At 36.4% G+C, this 21,006-nt stretch overlaps 1 protein-coding gene across 7 annotated transcripts; it reads right to left on the minus strand.

The window, feature by feature from the left end:
• Positions 1–357: 357 nt before the first annotated feature.
• On the minus strand, positions 358–12,182 carry LOC107799732 (type I inositol polyphosphate 5-phosphatase 2). 7 transcript variants are annotated; one of them, XM_075245329.1, is made up of 11 exons: positions 11,911–12,182; positions 11,732–11,837; positions 11,565–11,651; positions 11,328–11,397; positions 11,146–11,250; positions 10,284–11,055; positions 9,708–9,898; positions 8,880–8,988; positions 8,521–8,669; positions 8,086–8,332; positions 358–1,240 (listed from the first exon to the last, which is right to left on the minus strand). In XM_075245329.1, the coding sequence occupies exons 1-10, from the start codon at positions 11,944–11,946 to the stop codon at positions 8,131–8,133; spliced, it is 1,827 nt and encodes a 608-aa protein (XP_075101430.1). In that variant the 5' UTR covers positions 11,947–12,182; the 3' UTR covers positions 358–1,240; positions 8,086–8,130. The 7 variants fall into 7 exon arrangements, with proteins under 7 accessions (XP_075101430.1, XP_016478358.1, XP_075101432.1 ...); XM_016622872.2 differs by having other exon boundaries at positions 11,547–11,651; XM_075245331.1 differs by having other exon boundaries at positions 11,744–11,837; positions 11,911–12,128.
• Positions 12,183–21,006: the final 8,824 nt, after the last annotated feature.

Genomic DNA, 21,006 nt, shown 5'->3' on the forward strand with positions numbered 1-21,006 from the left:
CATTGTGTGTTCCAACATTATAGAAATTGTTGACATCATTAGCTACCATATCTGATTTTTCTTTTGCTAAGACAAGAATCAAAATTTGTTAGTAACAGATGAATGGATCAAAGCAATTACATAATTAATCAAGCTCCACGATGAGCGCCAAATTGTTTACCCGTAAAATGGTACAGTTGAATTTATAACATGGTTTATAGATACATGAACTAATTTGACCCAGAAATATGAAATAAATAAGAACATAAGTAAGATTATAAAATGAACTTAAAGGAAATACAAGCTTGACTACGAATTTAGCTTCCCCGGTAGCAAAAGAGAGAACAATATTAAGAACAAAGTAAAAAACTAATGTTATAGAATGAGAGCTGATTCAAGCTTTTTAATATAGAATGTTTCGTGTCGTACATTGGATACTAATTCTCCTATTTATAGCTCTATTTAGGTAGACAAGATGCCCAAATCAAGCTCCTCTTGAATGAAAATGAAACCGCTATTGATGGTTGCATAACAGTTGGCTATAAATGCAGATATTCTCTGTAACGGCTACTCATTGAATACTATCCTATATCAACTCTTCAAATCTTTGTTATCGGTTATCATGTCTTCGGAATTCACCCAACACCGGCCATATGTTCGCATCCGGTACCAACTACTTGCTGACTCACATCTTACATGTCTTCAGTTTCTCATGTCATCTCCTCATTCATCCAACTGTCACTAACCAATTTTAGCGCATACAATTGTATCTCTTTTCCAAAGTTGTATTCTAGCAGTTTCTCCAATGGAATAATTATCTTTTTTTTTTTGGTTTTAAAGACTACATTCTATTAATTAACGATCAAGTACATGGAGCTTCTGCTTAGAAGCAGTGTTACAAAAAGTTGGAAGAGTACTACTGTGGGTGTGTGCATGTAAATGGTCAGTGCCATGTTCATCTACTACTCTATTACAAAAAGGATGGGTGATGTTACTACTAGTAGATGGTACATCAAAAGTTTTACAAAAAGGATGTTCGGAGTTTGGTTGTGTAATAGTTGTTGTGGATTTGTGTCTATTTCTATGTCTTCCCCATTTGTCTGCAAGCAAGTCTTCCATGAGATTAGTTAGTGGATTGTGCAAAACAGTGATGTTTCTGCCCATCATTTCCATCCCAAAATGTGCTAGTTTATCAGCTACTGTGTTAAGCTCCCTGTAAGTGTGTTGAATGGATGTGTCACTCATTGACCGGATCAGGGATCTGCAATCATTAAGCAAGTGTGAGTGGATTGTGTTTGTATTATTAAGCATGGCAACTACCTCTGTTGCGTCTGTGTGAATTTGAAGTAGAGTCCAGTTATGAGCTGCTGCTATTTATAATCCTCTGAATAGTGTCATTAGCTCGATATTAGTGATGTTAGTTGAAGGATATTGTCCCGCATATCCCATCACCCAATCGCCGTTTGTATCCCTGAATACTCCCTCAAACCCCGCGCTGGTGTTAGACTGCTTGAGTTCCCCATCCGTGTTAAGTTTGAAATAGCCCTTAGGAGGGGGTTTCCACTTAATGTACATAAGTATTGAGTGTTTTTTATGAGTGGAGCTATTTGTTAGATAATAAAACTCAGCAGCAAGTTTATTGATTAACGCAATGTTGGGAGTACTTTTAGAATGTTCGAAAATATTTTTATTCCTAGTATTCCATAAATGCCATAATGTGAATGGAATAAGTATTTTATGAGGTATTGAAGCTCTATTTGTAAAACCCCGGTGGCCAATAATAAATTTGAGCCATTCATAGGTGGGGTTTGTTTCATACGTAAAATTTTGAATGAGGATGTCTAATCGCATGTTCTGCCAACATTTTTTTGCGTTAGGGAAGTGAAAAGAATATGGCTAATGGTTTCTTCTTGTACTCCGCATATTATACATAGGTTTGAAGAGAGTATTCTGATGCTATGTAGGTAAGAGTTGGTTGGTTGACGGTTGTGGCTTATTAGCCAAAGAAATGATTGAATTTTTGGTGGTAAGTGCATTTTCCATATCCAACCATGGAGATTTGGAAGTTGGTTGGAATTTATTAGTGCTTATAACAAGAACTTACAGTGAATGTCCGTGCTGTGTTAAGGCCCCAAACGATACAATCTGGGGCTATTGAATTAAAAGGTAAATAGATGTTATTAATCCTTTCCATTAGGGCTTGAGGGAATTCGAAGGAGATGACTAGGGCTATGTTTTGGCCCTTATTGAGGACCTCTTGGATGGTGAGTTCATCCTCTTTGTATTGTAGAGGTCCTTCAATTAGGGTACGGATAGGCATATTAGGTGCCACCCAATTTTCTGTCCAGAACTTGATGTGTGTGCCTTGTGTGACATGCCACACTAGACCTTTTTGGCATGCTTGCCATCCCTTAGTGATGTGTTTCTAAAGAGTGGATGTTTTTGCTAATGGCTTCTTATTACTGTGGAAATAATTGGATAGGAGGATGGATTCCCAAAGTGATTGGTGGTTATGGAATAATCTCCATGTTGTACTGGCAAGTAAGGCTGTATTTTTTTCTTTAAGTTTTTGTATTCCCAGACCCCCTTGGTCTTTTGGTTTAGTAATATTATCCCATTTTATTAGATGGAGACATCTCTTTTGGGCTGTTGTGCCCTAAAGAAAATTCTTTTGAAAGGATTCTAGTCGAGTGATGATATAATTTGGAAGAGCTGTGAATTGCATTATATGATTTGGCAATGAGTTAAGAGTTGCTTTGATCAGGGTTGTACGCCCTGCTAGTGATAGATGATTTATTTTCCAACCTGCTAGTCTATTCTTGAAATTGTCAATAATAAATTTAAAATCTTGTTTTCTAGTTTTGTCTCTAAATATTGGGAATCCTAGATATTTCCCAAACGACCCGCCTTCTATCATGTTAAAGGAATTTAGTACTAAATTATTTTCTTCTTGCTTTGCATATTTTGAAAAGAAAACTTTTAACTTTTCAAAATTGAGTTTTTGGCCCGAAAGAAAAGTGAATTGTTCAAGTTGGTCAATAATAGCATTGTAACTTTTTGTATTAATTTTTTGAGGCTAAAATAATGTCATCAGCAAAAAATAAGTGGGATATGCGGGGGGACTTAGGTTTGATGGAGACTGGTTGCCATTGATTGTAATCAACAGCTCTGTTAATGTTGCGTGATAGCATTTTCATGCACATTATGAATAGATAAGGGGAGAGTGGGTCTTCCTATCGAATACCCCTGGTCAGAGTGAAGAAATGTGTTGGTGTACCATTGATAATAATTGAGGTAGTTTGTGTGGTTACACAAGACATGATAATTGTGATTACATGATCAGGGAAGTTGAAGTATGTTAGGGTTTGTCGGATAAACGTCCATTCTAATATATCAAAAGCTTTTTCTAGGTCAATTTTTAAGAGCATATTAGAGCACTTTGATTTTGACTTGCGAAAGTGATTAAGCAACTCTTGCACAATTATTGCGTTATCTGCAGCTTGACGTTTTTTTTGAAAAGCAGATTGAGTTGGGTGAATAATATGATTGAGTAACGGCTTGATACGATTAACTAGAATTTTTGTAATAACCTTGTAGATAGTATTACATAAACTAATATGTCTAAAATGTGAAGTGTTGGAGGGGCTTTTAATCTTGAAAATTAAACAAATATAAGTCTTGTTTAATTTTTCAGGGATGTGGCCCTTTTGAAAGATGTCTTTGCAGAAAGGAATTATAGAGTGCTTAAGTTTATTCCAATATTTTTGGAAAAAGATTGGGTGTAATCCGTTTGGTCCTGGTGATTTTAAAGCGTTGAATGAAAAAATGGCTTCAGTAATTTCTTTATCAGTAACCGAATTTTGTAAGGAATTAGCTTGTTCCTGTGTAATCATGTTGAACGTGGCTATTGAGTGCTTATAATTAGAGTGGGTGTGAGAAGTTGTGTATAGTGCTTGGTAATAGTCTGTGATTAGTGTTTTTAAGCTTTCATGACTTGTGATCCAGTTGCCCATGATGTCTTTTAGAGCATTAATGCGATTACGTCTCCGTCTTTTTAAAGTAGATAAATGCAAAGAATCTAGTATTTGCATCTCCATCATTCAACCAGTTTACTCTAGATTTTAATTTCCAAAAATCTTATTCAAGTTTTAAAATGCGGTTGAATTGTGTTTGAAGGTCCTGCTCTAATTTTTGTAAAAAGTGACTCGTTGGGTAGTTATTAGATTTTTGTATGCCCGCTAAACGAGCTTGAATATGCTTTTTTGGTAGAAAATATTTTCAAAAGTGTCTTTGTTCCAAGTTTGCACAAGATTAGTGAACTCCTCAATAGCTTGTAATAAGGGGGGTGTTTTATGCCATACATGGTTGACTAGTTGAGGAAAATCTTGATGTGATAACCACATAGTTTCTAATCTAAACGTACTAGTCCTTAGAGGAGGACTGTTATTTAGAGTTAAAAGTAGCGGACTATGGTCCGAATGAATTCTGGGTAGGTGGTGCACTTGTGCTTCCGAAAAGATATTAAGCCATTCATAATTAGCTACTATTCGATCTAATCTTTCCAGAATTAAAGATCCTCTGCGACATTTATTAGTCCACGTAAATTTACTGCCTCTAAAGCCTAAATCTATTAGTTGGCAATAATTTAAACAATTTAACATTAAATCTTCCCTAGGATTGTTCGTAGGGCATCCACCAAATTTTTCATTTGAGTGTAGTATTTCATTAAAATCGCTCCCACTAACCAAGGGCCCTTATATGAATCTTCTATATACATGAGATTTTGCCAAAGTAATTTATGATTAATTAATAAATTGCTAGCATATATAGCTGATAACATGAAAGAGTGTCCTTGAGGACTTACCTGCACCATGCAGTGGATTTTCTGATTTGTGAGTGCTATTTCAGTGACATACACAATATTGTTGTCCCACAATACCACTATACCTCCTACTTGTCCCTCCGCTGGAGCTTGCGAGTAACTAGTGAAATCAAAGTCATCCCTTAACATGGCATGATCAGTAAGATGTGTTTCTAAGAGTACTAACAGTGGTGGCTTGTAGTAATTGAACATAGATCTAAAGTTTCTCCTAAAATCTATAGACTGTGCTCCACGACAATTTCAAATGACGAAATTCATGGAGTTAGTTCGTGTGGGTGGAGCTAGGGGGCTGGATGAGGCTCCTCTAGAGTTTGTGTCTCCTCCATGTGTGGTGGGGTCATTTCCCTTAGTGTTGGAGTGATCACTATAGCAAATTTCCCCGTCTCCGGGTTTACTGTTGGGCGTAGCTTGATCAGACATTTGGTCACTTCTGGGAGGGCAGTTGAGTACTATTTTTTGGCGTATTTCTCCTTTAGGACGGTGATATGGTAGGCCCCTAGCCATACTGGTTCCGTTCTTGTTTCCCTCATCTCTTCCATGACTGCTGCGAGTTCCTAAGGTGAAAGAATTTCTTGGTCGTTTGGAGATAGTGGTTGTGGGCTCATGGAGCTTGGTGAGGGAGTAAGTGGTTCGAATGGGCTCATTGGGGACAGTGGCATCATTGGTGGTTGCATGTAAGTGTGATCGTGTATCCATGGAATGGAAGACTGTGTTGGTGGGTAGAAGGGAAGCTCCTCGTAGTTTTTCAGGTGGTATGGAGGAGGAGTGTTCCACACATAGGGGTATAGCTGGGGTTGATGATGTATCCCCCATATGTGTGGGGATTCAATTGTGTGTCCCATCGGTATTGGCCATAAAGATTCATGGCAGCCGTCATGCCCTCTGTTACTATTTGTGCTAGGTCTTGGGGATTTTGGAGACGAATGATCACTTCTTGATTGTTCACTATTATTGAGAAGGTCAATGCATGATTTTGTAACCCCATCTCGAGCCAAGATTGGGGAGGATTAAATGGGTTTGGAGTTTGGGAGGTGTAAACTAGTGGGTAATTTTGTAGAGGTGGAGTTTGGTTGGCCATTGTTGGTGGAGAGAGGAAATGAAGATTTAGTGGTCTGTATGGGAGTTGGAAGGGACGTTGGTGATGAGTTCTGAGAGGGAAGGATGGTGCATTGTGGCGTTGCATGTAGATTTTTGAAAATAAAAATAGAAGAAGAGGTGGATTGTTGCGTGTTTGTAGAAGTGGCTAATGATGGTGTGGCAGTATTAGTAGAGGAAGGAGATGTGGGGGAAGGCGGTGGATTAAGTGTTTCTTATGGATTGGGCTATTCACGTGGGCTTGTATTGGGCAGAATTATTTGCATAGGGGCAGAGTGGTATAGTTGGAGTGTGGTGTTGGGCTTTAGGTCTAACATGTGTAGGTCATCATTGCCTACTAGGAAGGGTTGTGGGCTTGTGTGTTCCGGTTTAGTGTCTTTAGGTAGAAGAGTGTGATTGGCGTTGCATGGAGGTGTAGCTGATGTGGCATGTTGTAGAGTTTGCATAGTGTCCATTGGATCACTGTTCATTTTGTTAACGTGTGTAGTAGCATGTGCATGGGAATGGATTTGGTTGGGTGGGAGATGTAACCTAGGTGATTCATTGGGCCAGTTAGAGTTGGGGTGGGCTGCTTTATCTTGGGCTTGTAATTCAATAGTTGGGTTTGACAGGTGTTCGTTATTAGGTTCCTCTAGTTCGTTAGCAAGATTGTTTAAAATATTAAAAGCGTTGTTAACCAATAAGCCTGGTTGTTTAATTAATTGATTAGTAGGGGATGGGGAAGTGGGTATTGTTGAGGGCAGAGTATGAGACATACCTGGTATTAGCTCCGTTGTCGTTTCTGGCTTTGAAGAGGTTGTTATATTTCCCTTCATTGTTATCTTTGGTGGTGAGGTGCTCACATCTGTCTCGTCTTTGTGAATTTGTTTGTATCGCCCTAGTTGGGTAATGGGTCTTCGAGGAAAGGTTACAGTTTTCCATTCGGAGTCGGTTGTTTGATTGTCACCTGCATTTTTTGTAGAGTTGGAAGAGGTGGATGGATGGGGTGGTAGTAACGTATTTAGGGTGGTGTTGACCGAGTTATGGGAACAAGTGGTTCGCGTGTGACCCAGTCTGCCACAACTAGTACAAAGCATGTTTAGACCCTCATATAGTATGTGTTGACGGTGTGTCCCAATGAAGACATGAGATTTTAATGGTTGCTCCAGTGGTACTTCTATGCAAATCCTTGCATACCGGCCACGAGAAGTTGCCAAGGTGCATGTGTCAATTTTTAGTAGTTTGCCTATTTTGTTTCCCACTTTTTGAAGTATTTCAAGATCGTAGAACTCTGTTGGAAGCTCAGGAAGTCGAGTCCAAATTGCTGTATATGTGAGTTTTGTTGTTGATGCTAGGAATTTTGGCTCCCATCTTACGGAAAGGAAGTGGTTTAATATAAACCATGGTCCATTGTGCAATGCTTTGTTCATGTTTTCCTCTTTTTGGTATTTGATTAAGAAGAATTCATTTCCTAGGTCAATGAGGGATAGGGATTCAGTAGGTTTCCACATAGTTTGTAATTTTTGCTTGAGAGATAAGTGGTCCACTTTTCGTCCGTAAACTTTAACAATAATAGAATATTGCCATGGCTGATAGAGTCTGGATTTGTCTGAACTTGAGATGGGTATAAAGTTATCTGTTGTTAGTTCTTGCAACACTTTATCGGACATGTCAATATGTGATTAGGTATTAGAAATAGGTGGTAATGACATAAAATGGTTATTTAATAGCGTTTGCTTAAAAGAAGGGGGATTGGTATTGGTGGGAAATTCATCTATATTCATGAGGCTCAGATCTGGGGTTCAGGATTGGTTATTGGAGGAGGGTCTGACATGTTGCTGTCGAAGAAGAAAGAATGGAATAATTATCTGTTAGATGGAAACAGATAACAAGCTAACTGTCAAAACTGAATTTGTTCCAAAATATTTGACGTCTAGAAATACAAGAAACATTTATTACTCCTTGTCCAAACCCTTTCTACTTTAATGGGGTTTTAATTGAGACATTTAAGAACGACATCACATATACTTTAGACAAACACCAATATGATTAAGGCTATTAAATGTTTTTCTTAAAGGGTGTGCAAGAATTTTAAAAACAGACAATATAGACCAGAGGTCGTAACTTTAACGGCATCAATGTTAACTCACCTACTGTCAAGCTTGATAGCAAGTTATTTGCAGAAGCTTCAAGTCTTACTCTTCAGTTTCAAGCAGAATCTCAGGATGTATAGCAGCGGTGTTAACATTTAGAACTCTCTGTAGCTTTCTATGGTCAAATATTTCCACTTCTACTGAGAACATTGAACTTACAGGCCGATGATCTGATAGTCTTGGTCCTGCTCGCTTGTAGAAGAGCTGTTTTATACCGGTTCCAACCCAGAGTATACGATCACACCTGCATGATGTGAAGAAATAATCCTCAGTTCAATGTGCCCATTATCCACTGAGTTTAGAACCATGCACCAACTGGCCCTCGGGGATTTAAGTTTAAAAAAAAAAGTAGTCAGTTCAATGTTCATCATTGCTATCTTAGCTAAAGTAACATTTTGCAACTTGTTCATTCAAAGGAAAGTTTTCACTTACCATGCTGGTGATCTCTTCTTTTCCCCTTCTCTTGGAATTTCTCCACTGTATCTATCACTGTTGATTTCATACTTGTAAGTTGGTGCAAAGTTAATCAACCCTTCCTTCCAACCAGCAAAGACATGTCCATTTCGGAGTTCTTTGTTTAACTGTCCATATGATGAAATACTGTTAAACTTATTGTTACTGGAACTTTGCATAAAAATCAAACTTAGGAGAAACTGTCAAAGATGCTGTAGTATGACTACTACCACCCAGCAGAAGTAAAAGGTGAATGATTTCCCTTCTGAAAGATGGGTTAACTTACTAATGATAGAGGAAAAAACCTATAGTTTTAAAGATTTTTATTTTCGACTCACCTGATCACTATTGAGAAGTTCATCCCATTGCTTATTGGCGATAAGCTTCCGTACCTTAGCATCCACCATACTGATTCGATAATTCAAATCTCCAAACCAGAATATCTGACTGTAGTTATTTAAGAAAGGTTATATGTATTAATATAAACTCTTAACAGTTTGAAAGAAATGGTAAATGCAACTTTAATTACAGCTCTAGTTTTATGTTTTCTAAATAACAGCAGTTTTGGATTTTCAATATGAATATTTCTTGTCCCATTTTCCCAAAATTTTGCATCTATTTAGCTCAATACTTTTTGAGCTTTGCCAATTCAGAAATTTTCTTCTTTTTCTTTCAGATTTCTAACTCGTACATGGACAAGCAATTTTGGTACTTCACAGAGGCACTGACTATATAATGAAAGTTCACATTGTTAGTAGTTGCCGCATTAACATCTCTAAAGATGAAATACTGAAATGGTCATTGATTCACTCTAAAAGTATTATCAGCAAATTTGGAACATATTCATTTGTACATTCTTGTAAATTGAATAACTACAAGACAAGAAAGCAAAGAACCAGAAACTGATCTGATTTTATGTCTCTTTTCTTCTGTGCGTCCATGATAAAATTAAAGCTCATGTTAAATGGTTATACTTATATCAGTAAGCATGAAAATTTGTCTTCAAAAGTTTTGTATTCAAACAGTCAACTCATCCAACAGTGTGCTAATACACTAAAACTGCTCTTTCTTCTGTGAAGAGAAGAGCCATGTGTCTATAATTCACGAAACACGAATAAGAAATAATATATGATGTCAACTCGTAAAGTATCAACTTGAATACTTACTCATGAGATGGAATTGTTTGTGGTTCATCTGCATCTGTGTCAAATATGGATGAGAAACGAGTACGCCTCATGATTTCATTGACATCAGAGTTGCGCCTTTGCTCAGCTCCATCCTTTTGACCAGATGACAAATGAGAACAAACAAAGCATAGCCGTGACTGGAAAAGTGACATGCTCACAGAAACAGATCCCTGCATAGCACCATCGATTAGTCAGTTGTTATTTTTATTCAAAGGCAGTAGCTTTGATTGGCTTATGAATCATTGAGATATATCAATTTCAACAAAAAGTGTCAACAGATATATATATATATATATTTTGCTCTTGTTTTTTTTCGCTCCTTGGAAATATTAACTTCCCAAGGGGTCGGAAAAAGAGGCAGGGGGAAGCTAAAGAACTAAGAGCCGGATTGCCTTAGCTGATTGAAAGCAGCTGATAAGTCTTCTACAGGATGTAAAGAAATGTTGAGGGAGTAAAGTCCTAGAAAGTTAATTGTACTTTCTAACGATTATGCTGAAAATCATGCTGATATGTGTGATACAATGAATATCTGTAGAGTGAAAGAAGAAGTTATGCCTTATTGCCCATGTACCCCATTAGTCCAATTCCAACAGAGGAGACTTGCAAGTTGTTTATGTGCCTCCTCAATCTTCTACGTACCCAAACTGATACATATATACCAACCATCTGCTTGCTGACAATACGAACATACATCGGACGTGACTTCACTGCATGATTTAGAACTGAACTTTCTTCTTTGTTGACCTCTAGAAATTCTTCAAACAAGTCATTTTCCTCGTCAGGAAATTGATCAGAAAGAGAATCAAGAACTAGAGGTACATCTTGTTGATCCACCCACATTACTCCTAAGTTTCCTGAGCTTTGGTGCACCCTCTTTAACCCTCTGCCATCAAAAGCAAGAGGGTTGTCTATGCTACCAAAACCAACTCTCGCGCAACTACTCAAGACTCTCCTCAACTTGAAACTAGAAGAAAGAACTTGAGGTGTTGCATCAAGTGAACGTTCAGGCCAATCCAATCTACTATCACAATCAGTGCCATAGAAATGTATATTCTTTCCTAGGTTGATAGTATTGTTTTCACGAAAGGAAGTTGTGTCCAGTGATGCATCTGCCATCATATCCAGTGCAGGAGTATCAGCAATTATGTCAGCAGCAGAAGAAGTCCTTAAAACTGGAGATGGTGGAGCACTATAACTCTTGATATTAGTTTCAGGGTCTTGTGTCCTGTTTAATGTTCTTCGGATGATGGCTTCCCATTTTGGAACTGGTCTTCTATTTTCTGCTCCCAGTACGTTTCCAGCACTCAGAGGGACCACCTCTTGGAAGCTGTAACCAAATGCAATTTAGGTTTGAACTCATTTCTGTAATCTAATTTTCAACAACCAATATCATAATCTAAAAGCTTTTGGTACATACCCAAGAATATAGATATCTGCAGGTTGTTGCATATAAAGCCATTCATCAATGTCTAGATCCTCATCTGGAAGTCTTCCAGCCACATTCCAAGTACCCACAGTAACTCTGCAGAAAAATCAGGGCTTATGTAAATCTCTTCCAACTGGATTTCAGGTCCCAAAAGAAATGCAGTAAAGACAAACCTCACATCTTTCTTGTTAATATACTGAACTCTCAAGGTTTCTGATTTCCCTCTCCTGTGTCTTGGTTTCCCTGAGCAATTAAAGTTCAACTAGTTAATACTATGATAATACAACTTTAAGGTACTGAGAACAAAAGTTACTACTTATAAAGGAGTGAAGCATTAAAAAATTGATATCTCATCCAACAAGCTAGGATCTTCATGTGAAATAATCAATTACTGCAGTTTTGATTAGTGCCTGAAGTTTGAGTCTGGCATTCGTTAAGCTTCCCCGGTTTTCTATGTCCATGATCTTCAAGCACCCTTTCATCTTTGAGAGAGCAAGCTGGAATTTTGGCAAGAAAACAACTAATCAAAGCCTAGAACAAACACCAAGAAACAAATTTTCATGAATAATTTGGATACCATCATCCTCACTCTCCGTTTCGGTGTCAACTTCATCTTCACTAAAATCATACACTTTAGGAGCAATATTCAGCCATTTCTTCATCACAATGGAGGGCCAAAAGGCCTGCACAATACAATTCTCTCAGTTTACCATTGAAAGGAAATAAACTACTACTGAACAGACCACGAAAAAGTACCTGAGATCTCCTTCCTCTTCTGGCTTTCATTAGCATAGCACAAAAGAAAAAAGGTGAAAAAGTAAAGGCAGTGTTAAAGCTCGGAAAACAGAATTAGAGTAAATGCTGAAAGATTTGTTCCCAAACAGTGGCACAAAGGGTCAGACTGTTTGCAAGTGTTGTTGGAGTTTAATATCCATTTAAACAGGTTGTCAATGGTCAGACTTTTTTCCGCGGATGCCAAATACAAATAAAATTCTTAGTAAGAACAAATGGAAACGACAGAAAGTATTAACAGATATATGCTGTACTCAACTTGTATTTAAAAAAAAAAAGAAAAAAGAAAATACTCAACTTGTATTAAGAAAAATAAAAATTGAATGGTCCTCAATTTTGTCCCTTTATTGAAATTGAAAACTGAAGTAAACACAAATAAGAAAATAAAAAATATTCAGGGAAGTCATTTTCAATCACAAGAAATCTCCAGAAACTAGAACTTGAGTAATGCTTGCTCTCCTCATAAGTCTCAACAAGGGAAGTGAGTGTTATAAAATAAAGACTGTAAAGTAAAGACAAGTACAGAGAGAAATTGATATATTATTCAAACTTCAAACTTATGTATATAATGAACTGAATTCTCCTCTATTTATAGAAGAAAGGAAGCTGCTGTGTAAGCTGCTACTGCAAGCTGCTGTGTAAGCTGCTGCTGCAAGCTGTTGTGTAAGCTGCTTGTAAGCTGCTGTGTAAGCTGCTGCTCTAAACTGTTGTGCCAGATATAGATAATCTTCTATCATGGGTAATATTTATCCATAACGGAGTACCGAAAGGATAAGTTTCTTCAGGAAGCTTATTTCCAATAGAGTACTAAATAGATAAATGTATTTATGGCGGAGTCTCATATGGATAAACTTCTTCAGGAAGCTTATTTACAACGGAATACTAAATGAATATCCATAATATAATATATTCATAACACTCCCCCTTGGATGTTCATTAAAAGATAATGTGCCTCGTTAAAACCTTACTAGGAAAAACCCTGTGGAAAAAAATCCTAGTGAAGGAAAAAGAGTACACATATTTAGTAATACGCATTGCTAGCTGCCTCATTAAAAACCTTATAAGGAAAACCCTGTGGGAAAAAACTTTAATAAGGATAAAAGAGTACATCGCGTATTTTACTCCCCCTGATGAAAACCTTGTTTCAAATATTTAAGTCTCCGCATTCCAATCTTGTATACCATCTTCTCAAAAGTTGAAGTTGGTAAAGATTTGGTAAATAAATCTGCCGAATTGTCACTTGAACGGATTTGTTGCACATCAATGTTACCATTTTTCTGAAAATCGTGTGTGTAGAATAATTTTGGTGAAATGTGCTTCGTTCTATCTCCTTTTATAAATTCTCCCTTCAATTGGGCTATGCATATAGCATTGTCTTCGTATAAAATTGTGGGTCTTTTCTCACATTCCAAATCACATTTTTCTCGAATAAAATGAATTATTGATCTCAACCATACGCATTCCCTACTTGCTTCATGAATGGCTATTATTTCAGCATGATTTGAAGAAGTAGCAACAATAGATTGTTTTGTGGAGCGTCATGATATGATAGTACCTCCACATGTAAACACGTACCTAGTCTGAGATCTAGCTTTATGGAGATCAGATAAATAACTTACATCTGCATAACCAACAAGATCTGCACTATCTTTGTTAGCATAAAACAAACCCATATCAAGAGTTCCCTTTAAATATCGCAATATATGCTTAATCCCGTTCCAATGTCTCCGTGTAGGAGAAGAGCTATATCTTGCTAGTAAATTAACAGAAAATGCTATGTCAGGCCTTGTAGCATTAGCAAGATACATAAGTGCACCAATTGCACTGAGATAGGGTGTTTCAGGACCCAGGAGTTCCTCATCCTCTTCTGGAGGTCGGAACAGGTCCTTATTCACTTCAAGTGATCGAACAACCATTGGTGTACTCAATGGGTGCGCTTTGTCCATGTAAAAGCATTTTAAGACCCTTTCTGTATAGGCAGATTGATGCATAAAGATCCCATTTGCTAAATATTCAATTTGCAGTCCAAGACAAAGTTTTGTCTTTCTAAGATCTTTCATCTCAAATTCTTTCTTAAAATATTCAGTTGCCTTTTGGAGCTCTTCTGGAGTTCCAACAAGATTTATGTCATCAACATAAACAGCAAGTATAACAAATTCTAATGCCATTTTCTTTATAAAAATACATGGACAAATAACATCATTTATGTAACCCTCTTTCAACAAATATTCACTGAGGTGATTATACCACATGCGCCCAGATTATTTTAAACCGTACAAAGATCTTTGTAATCTGATTGAGTACATGTCCCGATATTTTGAATATGCTTCCGGCATTTTAAATCCTTCAGGGATTTTCATGTAAATCTCATTATCAAGTGACCCGTACAGATAAGCTGTAACCACATCCATCATATGTATTTCAAGCCTTTCACGTAAGGCTAAACTGATGAGATATCGAAATGTTATGGCATCCATAACGGGTGAATATGTTTCTTCATAATCGACTCCAGGTCGTTGTGAGAATCCTTGTGCGACAAGGCGAGCCTTGTATCTTTCAACTTCATTTTGCTCATTCCTTTTTCGCACAAAAACCCATTTATGACCAACTGGTTTTATACCAGCAGGTGTTTGGACTACTGGTCCAAAGACCTCTCTTTTAGCAAGTGCGTTCAATTCTGATTGAATTGCCCCTTGCCATTTTGGCCAATCAGATCTTTGTTGACATTCTTCGACAGATCGGGGTTCAAAATCCTCACTATCTTGCATAATGTTAAGTGCAACATTATATGCAAAAATATTATCCACCACTATTTCAGATCGATTTAAATTAATCCCATCACCAGTAGAACTTATTAAAAGTTCTTCGCTCACTTGAGTCTCGGGTTTATTGATTTCTTCTGGAATCTCATAACTAATCAGATCTTGGGTCTCTTCAGGAGATCCCTTCATAATATCATTTTGATCATTTGTCGATTTTTTTTTCTAGGATTTCGATCCTTAGAACCCATAGGCCTACCATGCTTCAGGCGTGCTTTAGGTTCACTAGCTCTCATGCTAATAGATGGTCCTGCTGGGACATCAATTCGGATAGGCACATTCTCTGCAGGGATATGTGACTTAGTTATCCTTTTCAAATCATTAAATGCGTCTGGCATTTGATTTGCTATATTCTGTAAATGGATGATCTTCTGGACCTCCTGATTACATATAGCGGTACGTGGATCAAAGTGAGATAATGATGAAACTTTCCACACAATTTCTCTTTTGATTTCCTTTTTCTCTCCCCCTAATTGTGGGAAATTTGTTTCATCAAATCGACAATCTGCAAATCCAGCAGTAAATAAATCTCCCGTCAATGGTTCAAGATAGCGAATAATAGAGGGTGATTCAAACCCAATATATATTCCTAACCTTCTTTGGGAGCCCATCTTACTGCGCTGTGGTGGTACTACTGGCACATATACAGCACATCCAAAAATTTGTAGATGGACAATATTTGATTCATGACCAAAAACTAATTGTGACGGAGAATATTTATTATAATGTGTTGGTCTGAGACGGATAAGTGATGCTGCGTGCAAGATAGCATGGCCCCAAACAGTAGTGGGCAATTTTGTTTTCATAAGTAGTGGTCTTACTATCAATTACAATCGTTTAATAAATGACTCTGCAAGGCCATTTTGAGTATGAACATAAGCTACCGAATGTTCAACTTTTATCCCAACTGATAGACAGTAATCATCAAAAGCTTGAGATGAGAATTCTCCAGCATTATCAAGGCGAATAGCCTTTATAGGATAATTTGGGAATTGTGCCCTTAATCGAATTATTTGGGCTAATAACTTTGCAAACGCCAGGTTGCGAGATGATAATAGGCACACATGAGACCATCTTGAAGATGCATCTATTAGGACCATAAAATATCTAAACAACCCACTTGGTGGGTGAATAGGTCCACATATATCCCCATGTATACGTTCTAAGAAGGTAGGGGACTCAATGCCAACCTTCATTGGTGATGGTCTAGTGATCATTTTGCCTTGATAACAAGCATCACAAGAAAATTCATTATTTGTAAGAATCTTCAGGTTCTTTAATGGATGCCCACTCGAATTTTCAGTAATTCGTCTCATCATTATTAATCCAGGATGGCCCAAACGGCCATGCCAAAGCACAAAAGTATTTGAATCAATAAACTTCTGATTTACGATAGAGTGTGCTTCAACTATACTAATCTTTGAATAATATAAGCCAGAAGATAAAGTTGGTAACTTTTTTACAATGCATTTCTGGCCAGAAATATTCTTTGTAATACAAAGATATTCCACATTCATTTCATCTATTGTCTCAACATGATACCTATTTCGGCGGATATCTATAAAACTCAGCAAGTTTCTTCGGGACTTGGAGGAGTACAATGCATTGTCGATAATAAGTTTTGTTCCCTTAGACAGAAATACAATAGCTCTTCCGGAGCCTTCAATCAAACTTATATTACCAGAAATTGTAGAAACATTTACTTTTTTCTTATGCAAATAAGAAAAGTATTTCTGATATTTGAATATGGCATGTGTTGTTCCACTATCAATTACACAAATATCTTCATGATTGGTCTTTGATCCAAACATAATTTGAGGATTATCCATATTCTTCAAAATGACATAAACAAAATAAATATGATAGTAAACATTATAACTTTTATTTATGTATAACAATTACATAACTATACTATCTACTACAAATAACAAAAATTAAAATATTTACATCTCTACAGATTCACTACCGATCACATGACTTGTTTCTCCTTCTAGGAGTGCAAAGTAATCAGCTACATCCAAATGCATGAAGTCTAAATTATCTTCAGAAATAAAATTTGCTTCAGCATTTTTCTCTGTTTTCTTCAGGGAAGCTTGATATAGCTCAACCAGGTGCTTTGGCGTACGACATGTACGTGACCAGTGCCCTTTTCCTCCACATCTATAGCATGCATTTTCTGGCTTTGCTGCTTGCACCGCTTCATGCTTTTGTTCCCTCCTTTTCCACTGCTGGTGGTGAGGAGGGTTCTTTGGTGCATTATTATTACCACGATTAGAGTTTCCTCCCCGACCACGGCCATGACCACGACTGGGGCCACGTCCTCTTCCACGTTTAGCTTGGTGGAAGTTCGTCTCATTCACTTCAGGGAATGGACAAGAACCAGTAGGTCGGCTTTCATGGTTTTTCATTAATAGCCCATTATGTTGCTCGGCTACAAGAAGATGTGAGATAAGTTCAGAATACTTTTTGAATCCCATCTCTCGATATTGCTGCTGCAGGAGCATATTCGAGGCATGAAAAGTGGTGAAAGTTTTCTCCAACATATCATGATCAGTAATATTATCACCACATAGTTTCAATTGGAAAATAATTCTGAACATAGCAGAATTATACTCACTGATAGATTTAAAATCTTGTAGCCTTAGATGAGTCCAATCATAACGTGCCTGTGGAAGAACGACCATCTTCAGGTGGTCATATCTATCTTTCAAATTACTCCACAGTATGACTGGATCTTTAACAGTAAGATATTCCATTTTCAGGCCCTCATCAAGGTGATGGCGTAGGAATATCATTGCTTTGGCACGGTCTTGGTTTGATGCCTGATTTTTATCTTTGATGGTGTCTGCCAGACCCATCGCATCAAGATGAATTTCGGCATCAAGCACCCAAGACATGTAGCTTTTGCCCGATATATCCAGGGCTACAAACTCAAGTTTAGAAAGATTTGACATTATTTAGAAAAAGAAAGTTCGTACCTCTAATACTTTCAAAGTATTTTCTCGAGATGGCAGAGTCTCGTGCTGATAACGTGTTATAAAATAAAGACTGTAAAGTAAAGACAAGTATAGAGAGAAACTAATATATTATTCAAACTTCAAACTTATGTACATAATGAACTGAATTCTCCTCTATTTATAGAAGAAAGGAAGCTGCTGTGTAAGCTGCTTGTAAGCTGCTGCTCTAAACTGTTGTGCCAGATATAGATAATTTTCTATCATGAGTAATATTTATCCATAACGGAGTACCGAAAGGATAAGTTTCTTCAGGAGGCTTATTTCCAATAGAGTACTAAATAGATAAATATATTTATGGCGGAGTCTCATATGGATAAACTTCTTCAGGAAGCTTATTTACAACGGAGTACTAAATGAACATCCATAATATAATATATTCATAACAGTTAACTTATTATTATCCTATTTTTAATCTAATAGTTTAATCCAGTTCCTTTTTCTTTAAATGTGATGTGAAAAGGTTGCTTTATTGCAAGGTTGTATATATATATTTTAAAAAAAGAAAGATTAGGATCTAGTAAAAAAGAAAAGGTAGTTGATCTCTTGTTTAATTAAGGCCATATTCTAATCTAATGTTGGGTGATCAAGCTACAGATGTTGGCTCCTCACTGCACCTAGAGCTAATATTAGCTTGACCAACCTACACCCCCCAAATAGTGACGAATTTAGAGCTAGTTCTATGGGTTTAATCTAATTCTTATTCATGTTAAGAGAAGAGCGGATCCAATACCAAGAAGTTTGAAAGAAATTGAACTGATTGCTTTTAACTCAATAATGTAGCGTGCAAAAAGAATTAAACAATATACATATAACTAGATGTACTTATTCGGAACTTATTAACTCTAAATTCTAGTTTCTTACGTAGTCTTCCTGGCCCTAACCAGAAAACATTTTTTAAAAAGGATTTTAAATCTTAAGTCAATTTGCTAAGTGAAGCTCTGACTGATAATGAACAAAACCTAAAACATGGAATAAAGAATTGCAACTTGTAGAGAAAAGACACCGCCTGACTTGCAAAAATAAAGATAAGCAGTTAAATCATGACTTCATAGCCAAGATTCCAAGACCCCACGACCAAAAATATGTGATTACCTTCTTATGAAAGGAAAAAAGCAGAAGAAGAAATTCTTAGAGCCCTTCTGGATCAACTGACAGTAAATAACTGATAAACTTGAAGTGCTGAAATTGATTTTTTAAATAAATTAGTCTAATAATAAGATAGTCAATGCGTCATTACCAATTTAAAAGGTTAGCGTTTACATTGAAACAACTATAGCGTTACAGACTGGATGGTATATAGTACAAATAAACATACATTCATACATACAAATTACATAAATATGTAGGATAAAAATTTGAATGGGGATGGTAATTAACTAATTAATCACAACCCATGAACAAAGGGATTAAATTGACAAGAAATGAAGTTGGGGGCTTAGGGTTGAAGTGAAAGAAAATTAAGAGTTCAAAAACTATGTGACTTTTTTCCTCTACCTAAGTCTTATAGGTAGAATTATCTGATGGTTTAGTGTAATAAATATCTAGTAAAATAATCAAGATCAGGGGCGGATTCATAGTATCGGGTGTGGGTTTTCGGGAACCCAGTAACTTTTACCCGAGCCTTGTATTTGTATTGATAAATTTATTACATATATAAGTATTTTTAGTTTGGAACCCATAAGTAAAATCAGGAGTTGGTTAAGTGGAAAACGAAGGAACTAGCTTAAGCTATATTCCTGAATATTTAGTGGGGGTTCGAATCCCTTTGAACACTTCTTAACGTCACTTTTGTTTTTTTCCATCAAACAGCACCCATAGGCACCTTTTGTTTCTCTTTTTCTTTTAAAAACCGACCAGCCAAAATTAAAAAGTTTTCTTACTTGCTTAAAGTATCACTTTTATCCAAATGTTGGGAACCCATAAGGTTCAAATCCTAGATCCGCCTCTGATCAAGATATTATGAAAAGAAAATTGTATATGAGGGTAGTGGGACCAAACAAAGGGCAAAACTTGTAAGTGAACAAATCAAGAAATGAAGCAAAGGTTGAAGGTAAGTGCGGATATGAGTAGTCGGACAAAGTAGAGAGCACTAAATGTGGAGGTAAATGTAGAAGAATATCATGAACATAACAGTTGGCTTAGAAGGTGACTTTTGATTACAGCCATGGAAACCATAAAGTGGCTAGAAAGGTAATACTTACTCCAGTGGGGAGTATTAGATAAGTAAAGATTTTCCTTTGGACCAAATTGGGCATGTGTACGAAAGGTGTACCTTTCCGTTAAAGAACAAAAACTGGCACAAGGTATCATTGTGCTGTTGCTGTTGTTATGGGACAGGATAACACAATAATTGTATGTGTATGTTGAGTCACGTAGTATACGATTTTATAAAATAATATCATTATATATTTTACAAAAAAGCTTTGAATAAAGTATTATACATGAATAAATAAAGTAGTGAATGTGCTAGTTGCGGATTATTGTACGGTGAATCATTTGTCAAGCTTAACTTTAACATCTTGCATTGGCAATAAGTATTATTTAGTTAGTATCTTAAAATAATTTTAATTGGTGAAAAATAAAAGTACAAAAGAACTAAATTTAATGCAATTTTAAATTTGTAACAAAAAGAATAAAAATTTCAAATTAAAGCTTGTTACAAATAAACACTATATTTTAAAAAGTTCGTCCTAAACAAGCACTAAACTATAATAGACGATTCACTTAAATCAAATAGCATTATGTAATATGTAAATGTGTTTTACTAGCTAAACAAACATGAAACATAATCTCATTGCTAATGTCCTCATAGCAATAAAGTGTACGAAACAAAACCTATTATGTTGGTAATTTTATCTTTCACCGAAAAACTTTATAATAATAATTAAAAAATTGTAAATTTGAAATATCGTATTCGGTAATTAATGTTAAAAACCTTATTTTGAGATTATTTTTTGAAGATGTCTTCTTTCTTTTCTTATGACGTTAAAGTATTAATTCATTCTTTCACTTTTAATATTTAAACACAATTTTATAGGCTATTTAATATCTATGAAAGTTGAATATGAAAAAAACTTTTAAATACAATTTTTCCATTATCACATACTATTTCGGCGGGTATCCCAAATCGACATACGATATGATCCCAGATGAAGTCTATAACCTCTTTCTCTCTTACTTTCTCGAACGCCTGTGCTTCAACCCATTTAGAAAAATAGTCAGTC

The sequence above is a fragment of the Nicotiana tabacum genome, chromosome 23 (assembly GCF_000715075.1).
Source record: "Nicotiana tabacum cultivar K326 chromosome 23, ASM71507v2, whole genome shotgun sequence".
NCBI lineage: Eukaryota > Viridiplantae > Streptophyta > Magnoliopsida > Solanales > Solanaceae > Nicotiana > Nicotiana tabacum.

Coding starts and splice junctions, on each gene's coding strand:
- LOC107799732 (XM_016622872.2), bottom strand. CDS start 11,946: ATGCTAATGAAAGCCAGAAGAGGAAGGAGATCTCAG. Junction 11,398..11,546: donor AGGCACTAATCAAAACTGCA/GTAATTGATTAT, acceptor TTAATTGCTCAG/GGAAACCAAGACACAGGAGA. Junction 8,989..9,707: donor CAAACAATTCCATCTCATGA/GTAAGTATTCAA, acceptor AAATAACTACAG/TCAGATATTCTGGTTTGGAG.